Source organism: Coenobita brevimanus, chromosome 93 (genome assembly GCF_032717465.1).
Source record: "Coenobita brevimanus isolate Jiangsu-jjx chromosome 93, ASM3271746v2, whole genome shotgun sequence".
NCBI lineage: Eukaryota > Metazoa > Arthropoda > Malacostraca > Decapoda > Coenobitidae > Coenobita > Coenobita brevimanus.
In genome coordinates, this window is record NC_137046.1 from 51927097 (window position 1) to 51946425 (window position 19329).

A 19329-nucleotide genomic window follows, 5' to 3' on the forward strand; every position below is an offset into this window, starting at 1 on the left:
GGGTGGCTGAGATTGTGGCAGATAGAAGGGTGCAAGGAATAAATGTGTTGGGAGAGTTGAATGATTCTTTGATCACGAAGGAGGAAGTGGAGAAGGCAGTAAAGGAGATGAAAACAGGGAAAGCTGCAGGTATGGATGGGTGTGCTGTGGAATGCCTGAAGGGTGGTGGAGTGACTATTGTTGACTGGTTATTAAGATTGTTGAATGTGTGCTTTGAGAAAGGTATGGTGCCAATTGACTGGGCAAGTGCTTGTGTGGCCCCGTTGTATAAAGGCAAGGGTGATAAGTATGAATGTACTAGCTTTAGGGGTATAAGTCTGTTGAGTGTTGTAGGTAAAGTGTATGGTAGAGTGTTAATTATGAGAGTTAGAGAGGGTACAGAGGGAGTGATTAGTGATGAGCAGTGTGGCTTTAGGAGAGGGAGGGGATGCGTTGATCAGGTGTTTGCTGTGAGACAAGTGTGTGAAAAGTATTTAGCGAAAGGCAAGGATGTGTTTTGGGCATTTATGGATTTAGAGAAAGCGTATGATAGAATTGATAGGGAGGCTTTGTGGACTGTTTTAAGATTGTATGGACTTGATGGTAGGTTACTAAAAGGGGTGAAAAGTTTTTATGTAAATAGTAGAGCGTGTGTAAGAGTGGGAAATGCTGTGAGTGATTGGTTTCCCGTGAGAGTGGGGCTGCGACAGGGATGTGTGATGTCGTCTTGGTTGTTTAATATTTACATGGATGGTGTTGTAAGGGAGGTGAATGCAAGAGTTTTAGGTGGTCTGAGTCTGGTAAATATTGATGGAGGAGAGTGGAATCTGAAGCAGCTGCTGTTTGCAGATGATACTGCACTGGTGACTGATTCAGAGGAGAGATTGAGACGGTTGGTAGAGGAGTTTGGAAGGGTGTGTGAAAGGAGGAAATTGAAAGTAAATGAGAATAAGAGTAAAGTGATGAAGTGTACGAGGTTGATAGATGGTAGGGGGATGAATATAGTTTTGAATGGTGAGTTGCTTGAGGAGGTAGATTGTTTTAAATATCTAGGGTCACATGTTGCTGTGGATGGAAGAATAGGTGCAGAAGTGAAGTTTAGAATAAATGAAGTAGGAAAGGTGCTGGGAGGAATGAAAAAAGTGTTTAAATGTCTTTTGCTTAGAATGGATGTAAAGAGAAGGCTGTATGAGGGTGTTGTGGTACCGACTGCATTATATGGGGCTGAAACATGGAATATGGGTGTAGCAGAGAGGAAAAGTTTGAATGTAATGGAGATGAGATGTCTGAGGAGTATGTGTGGAGTGACGCGTATGGATCGAGTGCGAAATGATGAAGTGCGAAGGAGAACTGGAGTTGTTCGGGAGATGGCTGGTAGAGTTGAGCAGAGGGTGTTGCAATGGTTTGAGCATATGGAGAGAATGGATAATGAGCGATTGGTGAAAAAGATAACTAGATCTGATGTGAGAGGTGTACGACTGAGAGGAAGACCACGAATAGGATGGATGGACAGTGTGAAGAGAGCGCTGGATGCGAGAGGGATGTCTGTTGAGCAAGGAAGAGTGGCTGTGCGTGACAGAAATAAATGGAGAGAAATTGTGAATGAATAAGTGATGACGCAGCCCTGAGGGGATATTCTCTAGCATTTGGTCTGATCAGCTAGTCAGGTCAGGTGCGGGTAAGGGGATGGGTCTGTTATGATGTGGCAGGGGTAAACCAGTTCTGCTGTCGGGCCCTGCTGTGGATGTCACTGATTGCATTGCGCAGTTGACCCTTGTGCGGTGTGATGCGGTGAGGATCTGTCCGTTCTCCCCTTTGGGGCTAAGATGCGAATGAATGTGTTGAATGGATGAGTAAATGGAGAGTGAGTCGTCCTGTCTCGGCTACCTCCCTTTCCTTGGGGGAAGCAGCCTAGGTATATAGATAGATAGATAGACAATATACCAGCTTAGTTTTCTTCTCTTAATTAACAGTATCTCAGCTTCCTTTCCTTCTTTGATTCACTGTATCTCATCCCACCCCTCTCTCTCTCTCTAATCCACAGTATCTCAGTTCCCTTTCTTTCCCTAATCCACAATATCTCAGCCTCCCCTGTCTCAGTTCGCAGTGTCTCAGCTTCTTCTCTTTCTCTGATCTACAGTATTACACATCCCTGTCTTTCTCTGATCCACGGCATTTCAATCTCCTCTCTTTCTTTAATCCACAGTGTCTCTCTTTAATCCACAGTCTCTCTCTCTCTCTCTCTCTCTCTCTCTCTCAATCAAGCCTCGTCCCTCAGATCTCCCACTACGAGCCCCGGGGACGCAGCGTTGTGACAGGATCCGTACGCGAATGAAACGGGGTCTGTCCTAACTCCCGTCACCTTACGGCACCCGGCACGACCTTACGACTCTCTTTATTTCCAAACTCGGGGAAGTTGGTTGAAAATAATGCGTGTATTTTAAGGCTGTCTGTCTCTTGCTCCTGGTGCTGGTGGGGGGGGGGGTGCTCTCTCCATATCCTTTTACTTTGGGGGCTGTCTGTGGATTTTATTTTCTTTAGCTTTTTTCTTATTGGCTTTCTCTTCGATAGTTGAGGGTTTTGAAAGGTTCGAATATTAAGTGTATGGAGATTTAGCAGAAGAGTCAGATAATGATTATGTTCTATGTCTATTTTTTGTCTCCCTACCTATTCTACATCTTACTGATTTTTTTTTTTTAGCTGTGCGAATAGAATGATACCGATTTAATTTTTTTTTCTATTTTATTTCCTTTTATTTATTGTAATTATTTGTTTCTTTTGAGACGCCAGGTAGATGGATGTTTTCCTTTCCTTCTGAGGACGTGTAGATTGGTTTTGGGATTATTGGAATATTTTTCTCCTTCCTTTATTTTTATGCTTCTGTCTTCAAAGTATGTTAATATTTCTCTCTCTCTCTCTCTCTCTCTCTCTCTCTCTCTCTCTCTCTCTCTCTCTCTCTCTCTCTCTCTCTCTCTCTCAGTAATGCCCGTGTTTTATATCTATTCCTTTCCATTCCAACAAGTCTGTGTGGCTGAATAAAAATGTATGAAAGTTAGCAAGGAGATACTCAAAATTACGCCCTCGGACTGAAGGGGACACTCAGACTAGGCTACTATGACTCATTTTCAGTTGAGTAAAATCGTCCGGGTTTAGCTGGAATACTAGAGTTGTTCCGACCATCAGAGTCCTAAACAGTGACAGTATTACCCCTCTTAACGTCCAATTACTACTGACTCTCAGGTAAGCCAAATTGTCTGGCATTAGACAGGACAGAATAGCCTACAAGTGTTTTTCGGATCAAGAGAGTGTTAATGAAGCAGGAAGCAGCACAAAAAGCACGCACACAGGGAAGCGGAAGGGAGACAGAAAAAGAGCACTAATGATCCTATTTTTGGCACAGCTGCCTCATTCACAGCATCTGAACCAGCACCCAGATTAACAAACATATGATCTGTATTCACCGTCGTTAGTGCTGTAAATCGGTAAGCAAAATCCAGTTACTATCGGTATCTGTATCCGAAGGGGCATAATATCCGATAATCGGTAACGTATCGGAATCGGCTGAGTGACGATGAATATATACAGTAGATATACAGTACGACCGTATTTTTGGAAAATATTTATAATTACAGTCATCGTTCACACCTAGAAAGATGGAGAAATAATTACTACAACACTTATAATATTCTAGGGTCATCGAATATATATATATATATATATATATATATATATATATATATATATATATATATATATATATATGACTTAGACAAAAAAAAAATCTATATTCATTCAATAGCATTTCTTCGTGACTAGCTTCATATTCAAGTCCACTGTTATAGCTCGGCATCTAGGAGTCAGAGAAGTCAATTTCAGGCCAGGTTAAGGTGAAAAATGTAGTGTTGGCATGATGCTAAAGATAAACATTACTCAGCATGATAAAAAAAAAAAAAAAGTCTTGTCTCGAACTGGAGCTCGGTGAACAATAGACGCTTTGAATCCCGCGTTACCCTCCAGCAGTGAGAGGGGGAAGAGGTTGGAGCTGTGTATACATTTTGTCAGTGATAATAATGTTTAAGCAGCTTCCAAATCTTGCCGAGAAAAACAAAGGTAAGCGAGGATATTGTTCGTCATTTCTTTGATAGCGATCAGTTCTTTCATCTGAGCCAAATCGTCTCCACTAGTGTGAAAAGTGATGTGGAAATAAGTTACCTGAGGAGCGTGGAGCTACGTGGAGGGACAGACAAAAGAGGACGTGAAGGAGTGGAGCGTTGTGGTGATTATGTGGACGTGGAATTGCTTAAAGAGCTTGACTGACAAATGAAGCGATGGAGCGTTGCGGTGTTGTTGAGGATGTAGGGTTACGTGGAGAGACAGACAAATGAGAAAGTGACGGGGCGTTGTGGTGTTGATGTATACGTGGAGTTAGGTGGAGAGAGAGACAGACAAAAATAAGAAGGGAGTGTTATGGCGTTGATGTGGATGTGGAGTTAGTGAAACGACAAAGAAATGAGAAAGCAAAGATGCGTTGTGGCGTTGATGGTGTTGAATTACGTGAAGAGACAAAATAATGAGGAAGTAAAGGAGCGTCATGATGTTGATCTGGATGTGGGGTTACGTGGAGAGACAGGCAAATGAGGAAGTAAAGGAGCTTTATGGTATTGATGAGGATGTGGGGTTACGTGGAGAGACAGACAAAACAGGAAGAAAAGGAGCTCTGTGGTGTTGATGAGGATGTGGAGTTACATGGAGAGACAGACAAATGAGGAAGTAAAGGAGCATTGTAGTATTGATGTGGATGTGGAATTTTGTGGAAAGACAGACAAATGAAGAAGTGAAGATGCGTTGTGGTATTGACGTAGATGTGGAATTACGAGGAGAGACAGACAGATATATGTGAAAGTGAAGGGGCGCTGTGGTGTTCATGCGGATGTGGAGTTAGGTGGAGAGCTAGACTGACAAATAAGGAAATAAAGGAGCTTTATGGTGTTGATATGGATGAGCTGGAAAGTGTTCGGAGAAGTACCCTGAGATGGATTGATCGTGTGGAGATAATGGAGGTTGAGAGATTGACTAGAAGAGCGTGTGTGGGTGATGTGGAGCGTGAGAGAGGGAGAGTGAGACCGAGGAAGAGGTGGAGAGATGTGGTGGAGAGGTATATAAGTGAGGATAGTGTGAGCTGGAGGGAGGACAGACTGATGCTGGAGGACAAGGTGACATGGAAGCAATTTTATTTTTTTGTGGCTACCCCATCTGAAACTAAGGCGTCTGACTAATTAGATTAAAAAAAAAATACATTCATAGTAGATTAAGAAGGTCAACTGAGATATTTTTTTTCGACTTACTGGCAAGGCTTCTTCTGCTGAGAATCTTGCTTTCCAATAAGAGGGAGAGTGATAGCGAGCATTAATCCTTCGTAGCACTTCTTTGTGACTAACATCATATTATAGTTTATTTCACGTACTTCAGTGGCAGAATAAGACAATACTGCGCTTCCACTTACATAGAACATCTTCGTGACTAGCGTCATATTCCAGCGTTAATCTGTTGTTATATCTCAGCACTGGAGATGGATAGGAGATAATAATTGTATGATGATGATGATGATGATGATGATGATGCTGTTGATGATGATGATGATGATGATGATGATGATGATGATGATGTTGATGATGATGATAATGATGATGATGATGATGATGATGATGATGATGATGATGATGATGATTTTTGTCGACAGATACGGATGAGGCTGCATGAAATCCACAAGAAGTCAGGAAGAAAGCTAGCCAGGAAGAAGTCAAGAAGAAATTCTGCCAGGAAGAAAACCAAGGAAAAAGCCAGGAAAAAAAAGCCAAGAAAAAGTCAACCGGGAAGAAAGCCAAGGAAAAAGCCAGGAATTAACAAGTCAGGAAGAAAACCAAGGAAAAAGCCAGGAAGAAAGTCAGGAAAAATCCAGTTGCAACTCAGCCGCGAAGAAAGCCAAGGTAGAAACCCAGGAAGAAAGCCAGGAAGATATCAAGCCAAGAGGAAAGCCAGGAAGAATGTCAGCCAGGAAGAAAGTCAGGAAGAAAGTCAGGAAGAAAGTCAGGAAAAAGCCAAAAAGAAGGCCAGGGAAAAGTCAAGAAGAAAGCCAGGAAAGTGCAAGGAAAAAAGGCGCCAGCCATCACTTCCGCTGTCCGTTAAGAGCTAAGTCATACTTCTCTTAATAACATGTCACTATCATTCTCCTGTTAGATAGATAGACAGATAGGTGGGTAGGTAGATAGACAGATAGATAAATAGATAGACAGATAGATACATTTATAGACGGACAGATAGGCAGTGGGGTAGGACCGGGGTCGGGCAGGATGCAGTTGGGAAGGAACGAGGTTCGATGGGGTGCAGTGGAGTAGGATCGGGTTGGGTGGGGTGCAGCGGGGAAGGATTGAGGTTGGGTGGGGTGCAATGGGGTAGGATCGGGGTTGGGTGGGGTGTAGTGGAGTAGGATCGGGGTTGGGTGGGGTGCAGTGGGTAGCATCAGAAGTAGGTGGGGTACAGCGAGGTAAGATCGGGGTTGGGTGAGGTGCAGTGGGGTAGGATCGGGGTTGGGTGGGGTGCAATGGGGTAAGTTCGGCGTTGGGTGGGGTGCAGTGGGGTAGGATCGGGGTTGGGTGGTGTGCATTGTGGTAGGTTGGGGGTTGGGTGGGGTGCAGTGGGGTAAGGTCGGGATTGGGTGGGGTTGGGTGGAGTAGGATCGGGGTTAGATGGTGTAGGATCGGGGTTGGGTGTGGTGCAATGTGGCAGGATCGGGGTTGGGTGGGGTGCAGTGTTGTAGGTTCTGGGTTGAGTGGTGTAGGGTCGGGATTGGGTGGGGGTAGGATCGGGGTTGCGTTGGGTTGGGTGGGATAGGATCGGGGTTGGGTGGGGTAGGATCGGGATTACTTTGGTTAAGTGGGGTAGGATCGGGGTTGGGTCGGGTGCAGTGGGATAGGATCGGGGTTCTGTGGGGTGCAGGGCCATAGGATCTGTACTGGGTGGGGTAGGGTCAGTGTCGTGAGGGGTGCAATGGGATAGGACCGGGGTTGGGTGGGCTGTAGTGGGGGTAAGATTTGGGTTGGGTGAGGTGCAGTGGGGTAGGATCGGGGTTGGGTGGGGTCACAGTGGGGTAGGATCGGGGTCGTGTGGGGTGCAGTGGAGGATCTGGATTGGGTGGGGTGCAGTGGGGTGGGATCGAGGTTGGCTGAGGTGCAGTGGGTTAGGATGGGGGTTGGGTGGGGTGTAGTGGGGTAGGATCGGGGTTGGGTGGGGTGTAATGAAGTAAGATCAGGGTTGGATGGGGTGTAGTGCGGTAGGATCGGTGTTGGGTGCGTTAGGATCGGGGTTGGATGGGGTGCAGTGGGGTGGGATCTGGGTTGGGTGAGGTGCAGTTGGTTAGGATGGGGTTTGGGTGAGGTGTAGTGAGGTAGGATCGGGGCTGGGTGGGGTGTAGTGGGGTAGGATCGGGGTTGGGTGAGGTGCAGTGGGGTAGGATCGGGGTTGGGTGAGGTGCAGTGGGGTAGGATCGGGGCTGGGTGCGTTAGGATCGGGGTTGGATGGGGTGCAGTGGGGTAGGATCTGGGTTGGGTGAGGTGCAGTTGGTTAGGATGGGGGTTAGGTGGGGTGTAGTGTGGTAGGATCGGGGCTGGGTGGGGAGTAGTGGGGTAGGATCGGGGTTGGGTGAGGTGCAGTGGGGTAGGATCGGGGTTGGGTGAGGTGCAGCGGGATAGGATCTGGGTTTGGTGGGGTGTAGTGTGGTAGGATGGGGGTTTGGTTAGGTGTAGTGTGGTAGGATGGGGTGCAGTGGGGTAGAATCTGGGTTGGGTGAGGTGCAGTTTTTTAGGATGGGGGTTAGGTGGGGTGTAGTGTGGTAGGATCGGGACTGGGTGGGGTGTAGTGGGGTAGGATCGGGGTTGGGTGAGGTGCAGTGGGGTAGGATCGGGGTTGGGTGAGGTGCAGCGGGATAGGATCTGGGTTTGGTGGGGTGTAGTGTGGTAGGATGGGGGTTTGGTGAGGTGTAGTGTGGTAGGATCGGAGTTGGGTGGGGTGTAGTGAGGTAGGATCGGGGTTGGGTGGGGTGTAATGAAGTAAGATCAGGATTGTAGTGGGGTAGGATCGGGGTTGGGTGCGTTAGGATCGGGGTTGGATGGGGTGCAGTGGGGTAGGATCTGGGTTGGGTGAGGTTCAGTGGGTTAGGATTGGGGTTGGGTGGGGTGCAGTGTGGTAGGATCGGGGTTGGGTGGGGTGTAGTAGGGTAGGATCGGGGTTGGGTGAGGTGAAGTGGGGTAGGATCGGGGTTGGGTGAGGTGCAAGGGGGTAGGATCGGGGTTAGGTGGGGTGCAGTGGGGTAGGATAAAAGTTGGGTGAGGTGCAGTGGGGTATGATCGGGGTTGGGTGGGGTGCAGTGGGGTAGGTTCGGGGTTGGATGGGGTGCAGTGGGGTACAGTGGTCGAGGGGCATATCGTGACAAAATCTACGAGGTTTCAGAGCAATAGCTTAAAGTCAAAGCCTTCTGGTCAAGTTAGTTATATAGAGGCCAGAATTATTCTCACGGCAGCTGTTAGAATTGTTCCGGCCTTCAGTAGGCACATAGTTTTCTCCTACTGTATATTATCCATATTTGGTATTGTTACTATGGTCTAGGGGCACCTCATGACAAGATTTAAGCTTAAATATAAAACCAACAGTAATCTCAACGTTGACATTGCTTTGTGACCATCTTCGTCCCATGATTCCAAAAAATACAGTATTAGGTTTCGTCATGGGCTACCTCCCAACTTCATCAAATTTCGTTGAAATCGGATAAAAACTGATCGTTTTGCCAAGGCCAGAAGTGTTCTCACGGCAGCCGTGAGAAGAGTTCCAGTCTTGATAAAGAAATTGTTTTTTCCCAATATGAACCACATTTTATACAGTGGTCGAGGGGCACACTTCATGACAAAATCTACTAAGTTTCAGACCAATAGCTTCCAGACAAAGCCTACAGGGGAATTTCAAATTTGACTATGTTCTGAGACCTTGTTCTTCGCGATATTGCTCTGAGAATAAAATGGATTGGTCAGGTACTACCCATCTACACCTCTCCCAGATTTAGTTTGTCAAATAAAAATTTCTCGTTATATAGGGGCCGAAACTATTCTCACGGTACGTGTGAGAAAATCGTTTCAGTTATTAGTAAATTTAGTATTTATTCGATAATGGGGCCAGAACTATTCTCAAGGCAGCCATGATGATAATTCTGGTTGTGAGAATACATTTTTTTTTTTAATATATAAACCAAATTTGGTAGTGGTCGAGGGGCATTTCATAACAAAATTTGTCAGGTTTCGGAGCAATAGCTTGAAGACAAAGCCTACAAGGAAGTCTCAAATTTGATCTTGCTCTCAGAGCTTGTCCTTCGTGCTATTGCTCTGAGAAATAGTTAGTTGGTCATGGGCAACCTTTCAACACCTCCACGAAATTTCGTTTAAATTGGATAAAAACTTCTCGTTAGAAAGGGCGGAACCGTTCTCATGGCAGCCGTGAGCACAGTCCCGGCCCTGGCAAAACAACCAGTTTTTATCAGACTTCAAAGAAATTTGATGGAGATATTGAGGGGTAGCCCAGGATGAAACTTACTACTTTTAGGAATCATAGAATGAGGAGAAATTGTAGTCTCTGCCGAAAAGACATTTCATTCAGCTCAGATGAAATTTCCTGTAGTCCAAGGCAAAACCGTTCAACATAATACAATATTTCCTTTTTCTTTTCATCTGACTACCGAGAAGATGATAATTTATGTAGCTAAGGAGAGACAGTGAACAATATTTACTCCTTCAGACCGATGACGTATATTCACTATTCTTGCTACCTCCAGAAGATCTGATTCAACCTTTACGAAGAACCTCCAATTTTAAAGTGGTTAATGGAGGCTATTTCTTACCCCTCCAATTCGAAGTGTTCTAGGCTGTACAATATTGCCTGGACCCCCCCCAAAAAAAAAAAAAAACTCATATGGAAGGGGTTACAGTTATGAAGGTGTTATTTTCGAGAGGTTAGGAAGCTCCCAGTCCATCTCCCATTCAAATTTACGTCTATGTGAAATTTAACTTTATATTTTACTAATTTTTGTAAAGTGTATCAGCAACAAGTATACATAACAACACACGAGAGTAATAAGGTGTTACGCAAAATATATTGCTAAGGAATAGGGGCGACGGAGCCACTTCATTTCAGGAGACTGTAGTCCCAAGTGTTTCATCTCTCTCTCTCTCTCTCTCTCTCTCTCTCTCTCTCTCTCTGTTCTCTCTCTCTCTCTCTCTCTCTCTCTCTCTCTCTCTCTCTCTCTCTCTCTCTCTCTCTCTCTCTCTCTCTCTCTCACACACACACACACACACACACACACACAAAAGCAGGCAAACACTTCATAAAGCAACAAATGAACCGGGAAGCGCATTCAGACTCATTACGGGGATTAATGAAGAGAGTGAATGAGCTGGAAGTGCGTGTGTCAATAATGGAAGTGTGTGTACATGAGCCAGAAGTGTGTGTGTGTGTGTGTGTGTGTGTGTGTGTGTGTGTGTGTGTGTGTGTGTGTGTTAAGAAAGCAGATGTGCAGTTTCTTCTTGTGCATTCAGAGAAAACAAGAAAACGCATACCCAATCCTGCGACATGTATGCCGATTTAGTTAATATCCATGTGCTCAGTTTCCCCTATTTCTGTCCATTTTTTTATTCTTGGGAGGGAGCTGACTCCCTCCAAGATATGCTGGGCAGGTGGGGGGGGGGGTTCATGCTCCCCAATTATTGCATTACTCGTGAGAGTCCATTGTACAGTGAAAGACAGAAGTCGTGTCTCAGTTTTGTCCGAAAATTAAGTGTAACATGTGAAACATTATGAGAGCTCTGCCACAGCTACATATTCGTGGTTGGGTAGCCTGACTTTCCTCATATCTGCTGCTGATGAAGTGGCCGTGTTAACGATCCCGGGAAATTCCGAAGCCTTAACATCCATTTGTAAGTACTGCTGCGTCTGAAAGACGAACCCCTGAACCATATTCGGTCTGACGATGACTGCTTGGCCATTACACATTATCAACGTCAGGCAGACCTAGTATATACATTAGCATGGACAGGCCAAAACAACATGAGTCCAACTACTGGGAAGATGAGAGAGGGCGTGATGTACCTTTATTTATAAGATTCCCGAACAGGTAGTTCAAACATTCGGTGTAAGCAGAACTGAAGAAAGGTGCATTAGACGTTTTCGAGAGGAGGAATGCACAACTGACAGCAGTCATCGTTCAGGTCGCCCAAGTGTTACCACACAAATACAAGGCAAGACAATAATCACAATGATGGAAGGTAGCAATTGCAAGCAATGCTTATTCCATAAGTGACGAAATGAACCTAGAACGAAGCACACGAATAGTTGTGCCTAGACTCTGGAACTCCAGCCTGTGGAATTCATTTTGCAACTCATAACAAAACTTTCGATTAACATTATACCCAGACTCTATCCTTATATGTAACAACTTTGATGACAGATAATGAAAATTACAGCATATAAATACCAACTAAAGCTAAGCAGAAGTTAAATCAATAAAGAAATAGAACCAAAATCCTAGCACGTCTTTAGCTAATTGTAATGTTCCTAATATGGTATTAGAAAAAAGAGAAAGGTAAGAACCTGTTCATATATATAAATAGATAGATAGATAGATAGATCAAGTAAAATTAGCTGTCGGAAAAACACAACTATATGTGTTTATTTCGCTTAGTTATGAAAAATGTTGGGTCTGGTTAGTACTTGGATGGGTGACCGCCTGGGAACACCAGATGCTGTTGGCATAACGTTCTCCCTACGTCAAGTGGGGTTGGTGGAGGATTAGTGCCCCTCCCTGTAAAACAATTAACTCTAAGCCCTTGGCCACCCCGTTTGGGATACATGGCGTCTGGCAATGAATGAATGAATGAAAAATGTGCTCGCATCCACAGGCTCGTCACCTGGAGCAAAATGGCAACTCACATCAGTGCTACCAACCGTCTGTATGACGCAAAGCAGAACGCATCAAAACTTTAGCCATTCAGCAGATGGTATCATCAAATTTCAGGACACGACCTTTGTCGCTGACTGGACACATGTACTAAGATATAAACGCCATATCTGCCCTTCTTTCATGATTTCTGAGAAATTTCAATTAGGTGCGGGGAGCTGACCCCCTAAAAATCATGGCTGGAAAACTGTACTTAGTAGAAGACCTTCCCAGCAACCAGACGAACTCACCTGGGGAGTTTCATGCAAATCCGTCTGTTAGCCTTGGAGGAGTTAAACCGTACACACACACACACACACACACACACACACACACACACACACACACACACACACACACACACACACACACAGAATCTTGAGGAACGGTATAAGGCGTATTGGAGAAAATGATATCATTCTACTTCCCAGGACTGATAAATGTAAGTAACGGATTTATAAACTGAAGGAAGAGGTGTTTTTTAAGTTGTAGATGTGTGTAAAGTATTGCATAAATTTGTAAATTAGATATGGCTGGACGCGCCCACTATCCACTTACTTCAGGTGATCCTTGATAGAGTGACAACCCAAATGGTTTCTTGTAGCCCAAGAAACCATTTATTGCGTTGGATGGTAGCCATATAATCAAATGGACGCCTGGTGGTCTGGTGTAATGGGTTAAGGTGCTCCAGCTGGATGTGGACAATTAGGGTTTAAGTCCGAAGGATACTTGGGACTGATTTCTCTCATGATACTGCTCAAGTGCGAAAGACTTGTACTCTAGCATTAAAATGTGTGGAGTTAGTAGCCTAAGTCAGTGTCCCTACGCTCCTATTAGGGCAATATGGAGATGGATGATAGATATAAAGAACAAAGTGTGTGTATCAAAACAGTGTGTGAATAAGATGGATGTTTCAGTGTAAAACAAAAAGAAAATGTAAACAGGTATGAAATAGATTCTTGTTGGACATGAGTAAGAATGTGAGGGTGGATATTTGAAGGAAAACACAAGGAATATATATCTGCGTAATCAAAGCACGAGATGTGTAAATGAATATATAATAATGCATATGTAGTTTTAATGAAAATATGTGAAAAATAATGCAAGGAGTGTGTAAACAGATTGACAAATGAGGATGTGAAGGAGCGCTCTGGTGTTGATGTGGATGTGATAGAAAGCGTTACAAGAAATACACTGGTGTGGTTTGGCCATGTGGAGAGGATGGAGAGGGAGAAATAACGAGGAGAGTGTATGCGAGTGAGGTGGATGGGGGCGAGAGGGAGGGGGAGGCCAAGGATGAAATGCAGAGATGGAGTGGAGAGGTATATGAGAGAAGGCGGTGTGAGCTGGGAACAAGGCAGTGAAGTGGCATTGGACAATGCCACATGAAGGCGATTTGTTTGTGGCCACTCCTTACGGGATTGAGGCGTCTGGCAGTAGATAGATAGATAGTTTCAATGGCGTGAAAATATTAGATGTTACTGTAAAACTAGAAGCTAGTGTAATTGCGGGAGAGTGTAAATAAGGCAGAATAAAAGATGTGTTTTTAATTAGGTGAGTAAATGTGTATACGTGTAAATACGAGTATACAGATGAAGTAAATGTGTAAATGCAAAGAGGAAATAGTGTTTGTAAATGAAGCAGGAAGAGTAAATGTGTAAATACCAAGTGTATGTAAGTGAAACAAGGTGAGTAAATCATAAATTAATAGCAAGTACTTGTAAATGAAGCACGGCAGACGTAAATAATATCGTAAATACAAAAGCGTGGATGTGGTTTTAACAGACTGGAGCATCCGACTGCGCTTGACTTCGATTAACCGGATTCCGTAAATCAGCGTTATTAAGGAGTTGTTGCCGCTCCCTCGTAATTCCGGATAGTGCATCTCTCTCTCTCTCTCTCTCTCTCTCTCTCTCTCTCTCTCTCTCTCATTTTACTTTATACTGTCATACGCTGTTTACGTCTTTATCTCCACTGTCTTTGTTGCCTTTGTATCTCTATATTCCGTTCCCATACGCCATCCCCCTTCTTCTTTCCTCTCTCTCTCTCTCTCTCTCTCGTTCCATCGGCCTCACCCATCCTTCCCTCTCTTTCTCGCTCTGTTCATCATATTTTTCGTTCTCTCTTGCTTTGAATCCCTTTGCTCTTCGCTTTGCCGATACGTTCTTTCTCGCTGTTTATTATTCTCTCTCTCTCTCTCTCTCTCTCTCCGGCCATTTAGTTGCCAGCGGGTGATATGACAGCGCTTTTTTGTCCGGTCTTAATAGCGACGTTGACATCGGCTTAACGATCCCACGCACGCATCATCTTCAGCTGACACCTGTGACATATTTTAAAAAGACAGATATACTCTCTATGGATGCATTACCATTAAATTTCCTTAGAACGTTGCGGCTTTCCAAAATTCAAGTTGACTGGCGAAGGAAAAGGAGCTCGCTAGCGTTATATGTAGATTTTACAAGTGTTTATAGTGCTATGCGAGTGTAGTGTGCTTAAGAAAAGTTGTAGTATGGGATAACATGACAAAGCGGGATGAGCAGACGGAGTAATGGAAAGTATAAGTAACGTCTCTCACCTGATACGCTGCCTCCCCGTACGCCGCTTAAAAATTTTCCATGTTTCTCCCTCCCATCTGTTAGATTTCCGGATTTGTTTTGACAACCGGCCAGTATGTGTGATTTTAAGTGTTTTATCATGGTAGGTGTCATAGTGTCATCGTCGTAGTTTTTGGTGCCAAGTTACTTTTGCTATTATCAGGGTTCCGGGTTCATAGAAAACGGCGCTCCACCTGGACATACAAGAGTTACCCTCATGTCCGGGGGCCACAGTTGCAACCAAGAGTCTATCAGGGGTAGACGTGTTTTGCGTTGCTCTCCCGGAGTCCCAAGCCGTATCTTCAAGCTGCATGTCTGGAACGGTAAGACAATACTTTACAAGACTCTGTTATTGTTCCCCCATTGCGACGGACGGCCGATTTTGACATGTTTTGTCGGAAATCAGACTTGGGGAGCATACTTGTGCATTCAAGTTGACAGGACAGTGCATTTCTACCACCTGCATTGACAACCATAAAATTACACGCTGTCAAAAGTGCCCCCTCCCTCCATCCCCACCCCCCCGCCTCCCCCCACGTCCCCCACCGGCTCACGCAGGTCAAGAACGCGAGGGGGGGATGGCAAGCTCCCGTGACCCATCCCAACCTAGCATCCCCTCCCACGCAAATTGCAAAAATCAATATTGGCAAAGGTTGCAAGCATGAAGACGAAGAAAAATGAAACGAGGGTGCTTTCAACTGGCGCGAACCCTTAGGCGAAGATGCGGTGCTTGCCTGCCTGTTTGCTTGCCTGTGCCTGCCTGCCTCTCTGCCTGCATCCCTGCTGCCTGCCTGTGGAGAGGCAGGAGGAGCGGGTATGGTTTATCTCGTTCGGCGGGGGAGGAGCAGACCGGACTCGCAGCCTCTGCCCGTAACTGCCCCATTTACGTCTCCGATTCAATCTCGCGTCGTTGGTGGTTGGTTCGGTAGGTAGGGGTGGAGGGGTAAGCTGGGCAGAGACATAACTGTATTTAAGAAGAAATTTAGAGATAAGGGTAAAGGGAAGCTTTATAGATACATACAGTATTTAACATGAAATTTATATATACTTAGGGAAAGAGGGAGCTGACAGAGACAAACAGATGAGATTTAGAAAGTCGTGGTGGAAGGAGGCTAGATAGAGACATAAAATATTTAACGCGAGATTTATAGTCTGGAGGGAAGCTGGGAAGAGACAAATAGACTTCAGCAGGAGATTTTGATAAAACATATCATCGTACTGAATGGGTTAAAACTATATGATATGTGATGCTGAAAGTCTTAACTTTCTTTTGGAAGGCGTAAACGAGTTGATATATATATTTTTCTACGTCTGGGTACTTTAAATACAGTTCCCATCCTTTGTGCTTCTTCTGTCCTCTGCCCCAGCATTCTGCTCACCATCATCCTTAACAGTGAGAACATGTTGGTGGTGGTATGGTAAAGGTGAGAAAATATTTAGTAGAATACCCGTAATTAAGTTCAGGTCAAAAGAAGGTTATGTGGGCGGACTCGTGAAATCCGAATTTAGTGATGTCTGTGTGAGGATGGTGGTTGGGTGACTGGGACGTAACACCTGTGATATATTGGTATTGGTGTTAATGGTTATTTTGATTTAAGACTGATAAGCTAGAGTAATACTTTTGCTAGACATGATGAGTAGAGGTAAAGCCCATTTTTTGTTGGGTATTGGTGATAATTTTTCATCATCCATGCTTTTCCCCCCTTAATTGTTACTGGATCCTACTCAACCTCAATCAGTATAGTTGAAATATGATGATGGTGTTTTTTGGCTGTGGTGAGGGAATAATGGTTTCAGGCAAGACGATGTAAACTTTTGAATGCTATTGGTTGTAGTGAGCGTGGTGGAGGCTGTTGTGTAATATCCAAGATTTATTGGTGGCCATGGATGATAAGACTTGATCTTTTGGTGTATGATGCTGACTAGAATTTCAGTGTCTTTGGCTGACTACAGTAGAATGTAGAAGGCGTATTATGACAAGTGGATGGATTTTTTTTTTTTTTTTTTTTTTTTTTACAGGATACATTTTTGATAGCACACTGTGTGCTTTCCCTTGTTTCTGGATCATACTCACCTTCATTTACACTAGTAGATATATGGTTAAGGTGGAGGTGATGACGTGTGGTGATGATGGCTGGTAAAAAGTGAGTGATCTCGGCAAAATGGTTAAGCGCAGCGCAAAAGACGGCGACAGTAGACCTGGGACTTTGAGAAATACCGAGTTATTAATGGTTGTGGTTAGGGTGGTATTTGGAGTTTGAAATGTGTTGTATGTGATTTATAAGTTGCGGTGAGTGTTCAGATTGAAGACTTTATAATGTAATATCATGGAGTAATATGCGGACTTAGATGAAGGAAGCTTGAGTGATTAGTGGACGAGGTTGTGGCTCTTTTTCACTTGGTAGTAAGGAATGATGATAGCCCTCCCACTTTTAATTTTCACCATCACATATTTCTAGATTTTGCCCTCCCCAGTTGCATTAGAGGTAGCAGGATGATGATGATGATGATGATGATGATCATCATCATCATCATCATACGTGCCTGACTTAAGAGGAACATATTTTTGAAATAAGCGTTAAGTTCAGCCATTTTGGATTCAGAACTTTGTGATGATGTTATGCTGAAGTCGTGTGTGGGTTAGGATTTGAAAGGCGTAGAATTGTGAATGAATGGAGGTTCTGCCTATACTGGCATGGCACCCTGATTGTCATTCTCTGATTGTCATGGTTTCCCTTTTCTCGTTTTTGGCTTATGCCCTCTCAGTTTATATTGGTAGGAAGAGGAGGATGATGGATGCCTGCGGTGAGAGGAAATTATGGCAAGACATATGCGCTTAGTTTTAGGACAAGTAAAGACCACTTTTAGAGCCATTTTCAGATTCGAATGTTATGGCAATATTATTGATGTTTGGGGCTGTGGTCCATTTTCACTGGGCATTACGATGATTGCTCTTTTTACGTTATGTTTTTCCTTCTTTTTCTTTCTGGATCCTTATCACTGTTTTTAAAATAATGATAATGCTGTACCGTAAGGTTATGGTGATGACAGACGAGCTATTACTTATGGAAATGTTAATTGAGCAGATCCAACAGTTTCGACCCGGCTTGGACCCTGTTAGATCTGAGTCTGGCTGAAACTTTTATCTTCTCATTCAGTCTTTCTATATTTGGGTGTGATTCTTACATATAAGCAATAAATGGTGCCGTGAGATCAGGTCGCTATAATATTTGGCTGCTGTAAGGGGAGAATTATGTAGACACCTTTAACGAGTTTAGCTCCAGGCGAAAGAAGCCAATTTAAGACTGGGGGCTTTGTGATACACTGTATTAACTTTTGGATTAATGGTTGTTGTGTTGAGTAGTTAGAGAGATGAGGAAGAAAATTGCGGATATATCCTGTAAATGAAACCTATACACAATTTAGGATAACTGTTCACACACACACACACACACACACACACACACACACACACACACACACACACACACACACTATTGGCAGACACTTTTTATCTCACTTTCCTGTCTTCGTGTGCCTTAGATATTGATGTCTCTTGTAGGAGTAGCTAATTGTTCGATATTTACAACGCCCTTTATGCCTCATTCTTGCTCTCACCTGACGATTTTGTTTGGCTTAAAGAGTGTGGGGAATTCGTATCGTTCTCGGAGGTGCTGAAGACAGGAGGGGGAAAGTTAGGTGTAAAAAGTGAAGCGCGTGATTTATCGGAGGTTTCGGTGATTAGACCTCAGACTTTGTGATACATGGAGGCCCAGTTATTGATGGTTGTGGTAAGGCTGGTTTTAGGGCAGGTGTGAGTGATTTAGGACCGCATTGTAGGTGGCATAGAGTTCGTAGCGCTTCTTTCTTGACAACGTGTTCTGAAATTACGCCTCGCCATTTTTTTTCTGTGTAACTGATGCAAACTGTGTCTATATTAAAGCGATACAAGCCAATCAAAAGAATGTTACGGTGCAATATGCCAAACATATCGCCGAGGAGGAGGAGGCATTTCGATATCTCCTGAGCCACATAAAATCTGGCCATTAGATGTGAACCTGACGCTAAGGAGAAGGCACGCCACCAGTTACGTGACGAAGATAGGACATGTCTGGCCTCCGTATATCGTTGCTGGCGTACTTGGTAATGTGGGGTGCTGGCTGAGCAAATCTATCAACTGCAGACGTTTCATAAGAGAAGGGGCTTCTGATATTAGGGACTAGCCAGACCCGTTGCAGTTAAAGTTTTAAGTGTACGGCCATTAAAATCAGGGGACTATAAAGCAGTTCTGCAATTAATCCCATCACAGTGAGAGGTATCTTTTAAGTTTAATAAAATCGTCAGGCTGCTAATGATTTCTTATAGCTGAAGAACTTCCTTTTTCGCTAGTCGAAGTGTATTACCATGGTAAGGCGGGCACGAAGCACCCGTACAGTAACACACCCTCACCTCTTTTTATGGCCGAGTCTCAGAGAAATAGTTAACTTTGTACTCCCAGTTCTTTATGTACACAGCTGGAGGACACAGAATTATCTTTGTCAGTCTATCTTTTCCGTTGTCTGTGACCTCCAGAGTTTCCAACGCAGTGTATCTAGGCTCCCTTCATGGTCGCGTCGCCTCTAGTATTTAATCCAGGTAACGCCACACGATTTTATTAATCTTTCCATGATCCCGAGAGCCTGAAAACATTTATGCAGTCACCATTAACCCCCTCATGGACGGAAC

The 19329-nt window shown here is 44.2% G+C and overlaps 1 protein-coding gene across 1 annotated transcript in view; it reads left to right on the forward strand.

Moving 5' to 3' along the window:
• Positions 1-14856: 14856 nt before the first annotated feature.
• Positions 14857-19329, forward strand: part of LOC145412531 (trehalase-like) — a 408315-nt gene continuing 403842 nt past the window's right edge. Inside the window, exon 1 of the mRNA XM_080282426.1 lies at positions 14857-14927. Coding sequence (XP_080138552.1) covers positions 14916-14927 — 12 coding nt within the window. The 5' untranslated portion in view covers positions 14857-14915. The remainder of the gene's footprint in view (positions 14928-19329) is intronic.